This window comes from Myotis myotis, unplaced genomic scaffold (assembly GCF_014108235.1).
Source record: "Myotis myotis isolate mMyoMyo1 unplaced genomic scaffold, mMyoMyo1.p scaffold_m19_p_19, whole genome shotgun sequence".
NCBI classification, from domain to species: domain Eukaryota; kingdom Metazoa; phylum Chordata; class Mammalia; order Chiroptera; family Vespertilionidae; genus Myotis; species Myotis myotis.
In genome coordinates, this window is record NW_023416323.1 from 10,296,081 (window position 1) to 10,303,090 (window position 7,010).

At 49.2% G+C, this 7,010-nt stretch overlaps 1 protein-coding gene across 1 annotated transcript; it reads right to left on the bottom strand.

The window, feature by feature from the left end:
* Positions 1 to 48: 48 nt before the first annotated feature.
* OVOL3 (ovo like zinc finger 3) lies at positions 49 to 1,822 on the bottom strand. Its single transcript, XM_036346792.1, is given in 7 exon segments — positions 49 to 89; positions 92 to 155; positions 158 to 267; positions 354 to 364; positions 555 to 732; positions 735 to 785; positions 1,705 to 1,822. Coding segments are annotated over 7 exon segments (573 nt in total).
* Between the last annotated feature and the right edge of the window lie 5,188 nt (positions 1,823 to 7,010).

The window sequence follows — 7,010 nt, forward strand, 5'->3', positions numbered from 1 at the left end:
CTGTTTATTTTATTTGCCTCTCATGGATTGGACACCGGGTGCACAGTCTCAAGCAGCGCGGTGCAGGGCCCAGTGCTGCGCGAAAGTGTTGGCCTCGAACTAGTGAAGCCACAGATCGTGCACACATGTAACTTCTCACGGAGCTCAGGGTAAGCAGTAAGTGTAGCTGGCTGGCTGACCGGCCGTGCACCTTGGCAAGATGCGTTTCAAGCTATCAGTGCTATGTAAATGCTTTCCCACAAACTCTGCAGTGGAATGGATGGATCCCTGGGCAGACAGGACAGACAGGGAAATGACCTCCTGACCAAAGCCAACCCACGTTGCCTGCCCCCTGAGTGTTTCCCCATTTGTACTCCAAGTGCAGCTTCTACCCCACCATCTGCAGCCTCAGTACAAACGTGGGCCAGGCACCTGTGTCCTCCTCACCAGGATGTTCCCCTGGAGCTAGGAGAGCGGAGGGAGGCTTCCCTTTGCACCCTTCAATTTGGGACCTCAATCCTGTAACCAGTACCTGTCTTCACCCTACACCCCTCAGCAGGCCCCTACCCTGGTGCTACATTACACCCATCTGATTAAGTATGTGATGTTCCAAGCTGAGTCTCCTCCACAAACACAAACAAATGAAAACTCTATATCCAGGGCACCTCCCTCTATTTTGTTCCATCCCCACCCAGGATCCAGTAGCCCCTCTATGTCCTTGTTGCTGCTCACTGGTATGAATCCTCATGTGAGGTCAAAGGCGTTGTGAAAGCCCTTACCACAACAAATCACTATCCACTTGTTGGCTGGAATTCTGCCCCACAGGACAGAGATCCCTAAGGGCTGCCCACCCTGGGGAAATTGTGCTTGGGATGAAGCCTAACAGCTCACTACTAAGAAAGAAAAGGCATTCCCAGCAGAGAGAACAATGGGTGGAAAGGTCCTGAGGCTGGAAGGACATATGCAATGGGCTTGGGGAGTAAGGAGTAGTCAGGTTCTGTTGAGGCTGAGTGGGCAGGGGTGAAACTAAAACAGGAATTTTAGGGGAATATAGGCAGGTTTAGGAAATTTTTAGAATTGGGGTCCATGGAAAAAACATTGGGCTACAGATGGGGGAGAAGTTACATTTCCATACGACAAGGAAGCCAGGTGTAGTTACATTTCCAGAAGACAAGGGAACTGGAACTAGCCAAAAGTCTATAAAGAAGGAAGAACGCCTAGGAGACAATGATGGAGGAGGGCCTCAGAAGTCACTATAGTAACCAATTTGAAAGGGAATATTGACCAATCAGAGGGGATATCAGGACACAGGAACTGCAGCCTTTATAAACCATGGAAACAAGAAGTCGGTGGGACTTTCCCCCTCCCTACGTGGGAGTCCATTCTGTGGGACCCTTTCCCCCTCCCCACGTGGGAGTCCATTCTGTGGGACTCTTTCCCTCTCCCCACATGGGAGTCTGTACTTGTTCATCAATAAATCTCCACCTTTGCTATACTACCCACTGTCCGCGGATTCATTCTTCAACTCCGGTGGACAAAGAATCCGAATTCCAGTCCAAAAATTCCGTTTCAAAACTGAGCAGGGTCTTGTGGGCCACCTGCAGACTCACTGCTGCCCAAGACTCCCCAAGGTTGGAAGATTGGTGTGCTGGTGGCCCCTTCAGGCTGCTGCAGTCTGGGAAGAGAAGCCAGACGGTGATGTTTTGTGTCTTCACTGCCCCTCACCTCCAGGCTTAGTAAGGGGCCCCCCTGGGACATAGGCATCTCCCCAGAGTTGGTCAGTCAGGTAGTCCCAATTAGGTGTTTGCAGACGCCTACTCCTGACCAGGAAGACATGGGGCATCACCTCCAGGAATGGTAAGGTGGTTACGCACACACACACTGGGGCTGCCTCTTTCACCTGCTGTCAGACCTCACCAGCATGATTATCCCAGGTGGAAAGGGAGGGGGCAGCCATGAAGGAGCTTCATTCTCTCAATGCGAATTTCATGACAGGCCCAGGGAGCAGACTTCCAGTTACCTGTCTTGGGGCCTACCATTCCTTCCCTTCTATGACAGATTCCTAAAGGTACTCTCCAGCCTCCAGGGACAGACAAGCTCTAGGACCCCCAAGTAGGTCAAGCAAGGGCAAGACTGTAGCCTAGGAAGCTCTTGGGGATGGGGAGAGGAAACAGAGACCCCAGGGGTTTTGAGTGTCTTCCCATAGTACCAACAGGGCTGAAGACCTAAGGGTCTGTTTGCCAGGCAACATCCTACTTAGTTATTCAAATCACAGTAGCTGTCTGAGGAAGCAGGGGAGGGGTGACTGATTACTTGCTCCAGAGGATAGAGAGACAGCAGGATCTAATAAGTAAAGACAGAGTGAGGTTTCAGGCTGTGCATTTTCAAGCAGGAACTCCACCTTTTTGATCCTCCGATACCTAGAACTGATGTTCAACCAGAAGCACACTGTTAAGGTGTAGCAGACGTTAAAATACTCATTAATATCCAGCTCCTAGTGACTGCCTGGGACAGCTCTCCTTCAGTCTCTGCACATTTCAAAACCATTGCCAAGGACCTTACCTCAGCACTCTGGCTAAGCCAGCCGTGGGCAAACTATGGCCCGCGGGCCGGATCCGGCCCGTTTGAAATGAATAAAACTAAAAAAAAAAAAAGACCGTACCCTTTTATGTAATGATGTTTACTTTGAATTTATATTAGTTCACACAAACACTCCATCCATGCTTTTGTTCCGGCCCTTCGGTCCAGTTTAAGAACCCACTGTGGCCCTCGAGTCAAAAAGTTTGCCCACCCCTGGGCTAAGCTGTGTTCTAGATTGGTCATTGGACTCTTAACCAGGGGTTAAGGATTTTGAACATTCCTCATGCTGTTTTTACCCAACAATTTTATGAACTCCAATTACAGACTATGTCTAACTCAGCACTGAAAACAAACACATAGCTTGGTCCTTAAGGGAGACACACCAGTGACTGCCCAGAATGACATGATGGGCGAAGCGGAGGCAGAGTGATCTAAACTGTGATGGGGAGAATCAGGAGGGGCCATTCCTGATCCAGCCTAAGGGTTGAGGAATAACTTCCTGGGTATGAGCCCTGAGGGAATGAGGATTGGAATGAAAGGGGAGAGTGTTCCAGACAGATGGAACAGTCTATATAAAGGCTTGGTGGTGAAAGAAGCAACATTTATTCATACTCCTTATAGTCAGTCCTGCTGATTCATTTGGGGAAGCAAGTGAGGCAGTGCTGAGTCTGCTAGCCCAGAGCTTTGCCAATGTGTCTCTGCAGAATCTTGGACTAGTAAGTCTCTCTCTACCACTGGTTTGTGTTAAAGATCCATGCAGAGCATGTGGGGAGAATGCTGGCCATGGGATCTGGCATGTGGCAGACATATAAACAGAAGGGTTATTAGGAAGTCTTGAGGGTGGGTAGCTAGGCAAGCATCTGAGTTTCAATTGAGCTGCCTGTATGTGGAGAGCGGCTACAGTGTTTGGACAGGTTCAAGCCTCAGACTAATGAGAGGGCACGGTCCTCTCATGGCAAAGCCACATGCAAGTCCTAGTTTGGAGGGCAAAGCCCTCCCAGCACAATTATAGCCAAAGGCTATAGTTGTAAGCTTGACTTTATGGTCCGAACCTGTGGTCCCATGTGGCTAAGTGATATAGGCTGCAGGAAGTGCAACTAGTAAACAAAGCTTGATCAGGTGCATGTAATTGAGTACATTTGAAACCCGAGAGAACGCTGTAAACATCTTGACCACGCCCTTACTTTGCCTCGTGGAATCTGGCTATAAAATAGAGAGACTTGGCTTTGCAGGCTGTGGTGCTCTTTCCATCAGAGAAGCAGTGTCCCACCTAGCCCCAGCTTTATTCTTTTGTCTGTCTTCTCTATCCTTCACCGCCCCCTCTCAGGTTCACCCATGGCTGTCCCGACGTGGCACACTTGTTCAATGGGTGGTTGTTGTTTTTTAAATATTTTTTAAAAATATATTTTATTGATTTTTTACAGAGAGGAAGGGAGAGGGATAGAGAGTTAGAAACATCGATGAGAGAGAAACATCAATCAGCTGCCTCCTACATACCCCCTACTGGGGATGTGCCCACAACCAAGGTACATGCCCTTGACCAGAATCGAACCTGGGACCCTTCAGTCCACAGACCAACGCTCCATCCACTGAGCCAAACTGGTCAGGGCTCAATGGGTTTTTAAAAATTGTTGACACTATTAAAGATTTCCCCCATCTTCCCACTCTTTGCCCATCTCTTCCCAGTCCCTGCCTCCCCCAACATCACCCTCTGGCCATCACCACACTGTTGTCTCTGTCCATGGGCTATGCATATATGTACTTTGGCTAATCTCCTCACCTTTTATCCAGTCCCTCCCCACACACACTCTCCCTTTTGAGATCTGTCAGTCATGTCTCTGGTTCTATTTTGTTCATTAGATTCCACATATAAGTGAGATCATGTGGTATAGTTTTTTCTGACTGGTTTATTTCATTTAGCATAATAATCTCTAGGTCCATCCATGCTGTTGCAAAGAAAAAGAGTTCCTTCTTTTTTTTCCAGCTGAGTAGTATTCCCTTAGGGGTTTTAAGTGTTGCCATCTTACAGTTGTTGGATTTCATGCAGCCATGACTAGTATGCCTGGCTCAGGCCTGGCAGCCCAGTATCTAGGAGCTGTCAATGTGGCGTGCAGGGGCCAGGTTGCACTAAAGAATGAGCTGATGAGTGGGGAGCCATTCTGTTTCTGCTTGGGTGCCCAGTTCTCCATACACAACATGTCTCTTGAAGCAACTGATTCCTGTGTTGCTGAAAAGACACAAGGGAAGAAATCTGGGGTTGGGTGTCTATTTGCCCTCAGGCTCCCTTTCTGCTCCGCTGTGTCGTGGGTGGCTGACCTGGGTGGGCAGCATCATCTGGGCTCCTTTCCCTCTGGCTTCCAGTAGGGAATGGACAATGGGGAGCCCTGCAGATTTGGGGAGGGGATTTCAACTCCCTCTCTGTGGGGTTGCCAGGGACACAAGTCCCCCCAGGGCAGCCCTCCAGGATTTGCTCTTCTGGGTTTTTCACTCCCTTGTGTCTTGTGTAGGGTGGGAGTGTGTGACAGCTCTCCTTTGGTACCACGTCCAAGGTGCTGTTGTTTCACTCTCCCCTGCCCACTCCTTTGCAAATTATTCCTTCACTAAACTCTCTGAAATAGCCCATGAGAACATGCTCTTCTCTTCCTGCTGGTCCATAAACTGCCTGCATACACATTCATCAGCAGTGATTTCTTAACCGGCTGGTTAGTCCAAGAGAAAGTCTGGTCCTTCTAGGGCTGAAGAGCTGACATTAGGAAGTGGAGAGTGGCAGACATATTGGATTCTTTTGAACTACTAGCCCACCTCCTTTGTGCTGAGAACCCAATTTTGTTTAACCATGTCCAGCACAGGCAAGATGGTCAGTCCAAGCAAATCAAAGCAATCTCCATTCCCATCGCCTGTGACTGCTCTGAAGGGGAAGGTGTCTAGGAAGGCTTTGCAATTTCCCCCCATCACCCTGAAGGCTGTTTTGCTTCATGCTTTTGCTACTGGCTGGGTGGGGGTGTGCTGCTGAGTGCATGGCAGTCATGTTGCAGTTGTGAAGACCTAAGCTGGAGGGTGAAACTCAGGCTCATAGGGAGCGACAGAGCAGAAACAATCAAGAGTAACAAATGTCCCTATAGCGTGCACCCCCATAAGCCAGGTGTTTGCTACTTGGAGTTGAAAGCTTAACTATAATACAGAGTGGGAGAAGGGGTAATTTTCTCAAGGGACAGAGTCTCAAGTTGGTCTCCTGGGTGTCCAGGATCTTGGATGCCAAACTTTGCCTCAGGGCTCTTAGGTGACTGTGACCAAGCAAGGCAGGAGCAAGGAGAATGGCTCTCCAGTCTTTCAGGGGTGGCCTGTTGGCCTGGCAGAGATGCAGTCCTACTACTAGCCCTTGACCACCTGGGCTCATTAAGGCAGAAAGAGGGAGCTTTGAAAAATAAATAAGACTGGGCATCTCCCCAAACACAAATATTAGGGACTTTATTTAGGGGGGAAAATTGTGTGGTGGTTTCTTGGATTTTTATGTCATGAAGCAGTAAGGCCTTGCCTGGTGCGATCTCATTCTTCTCTCACTGCCTGTCCCCTAGCTCACTCTATTCCAGCTGTCCTGGCTTTGTTGCCATTCCTTACATGTACCTTTGATCTTCCCATGGGGCCTTTGCACTGGCTGTTCTGCCTGGATAGTTTCCTGAGATGTCCAGATGGCCTGTGCCCTCTACTGAGCCTCAGTTCAAATGTCACCTCAGAAAGGCCTTCCCTGACACTTCAACCAGCACAGAGAATTCCCTCAGCTTATCTAGTTACACAGTTATTGTTTTAATTCTTGCGTTTTGCTCTCTAGAAGGTGAATATCACAAGGACAGATGTTTTGTTTCTCCTGTTCCTCACTCTACCCCTGTAGAACAATGACAGGCACCTGGGCACCAGCCAGCAGGATTTTTTTTTTTTAACAACTGCCTGATTGGTTCTGATGTATACTAATATTTATGGAGGCATCTGTAGGCCATGTCCTCATGTTGAAGGGTCTGGCTCTGCCACCAGGCAAGCCTAAGTTAGAGTTTCGTTCTATAGGACCCTGGGCAAGACACTGGATCTCTCTCAGCCTGTTTCTGGTGGGCCATGACCATCAAACAGAGCAGGGAGAAACTCAGGCAAGTGGGAATTCAGGCCGTAGCAGTCTGCATGGTAGGATTGTGCTTTAGGAGAGGGCCCCACCCCTGCTGGCTTCCTTTTTATACACTTGGGACAGTGGGGGCTTTTGTGGCAAGAGTGGCCCTCTCAGCAGATACGCACATAGCTAGATGCCTGCTGCCTAGGGAAGCTGGTACTAGTACTGGGAGCTCATGGGTTGTTGTAGCTGGATACAGTCCTCCTGCTGGGGTAATAATTACTGTCCCAGCTGCTGGGTGGCCTGGGAATGCTGCCCGGATTATCCAATGGATAAACCTGTTTGTCTCTCCTCA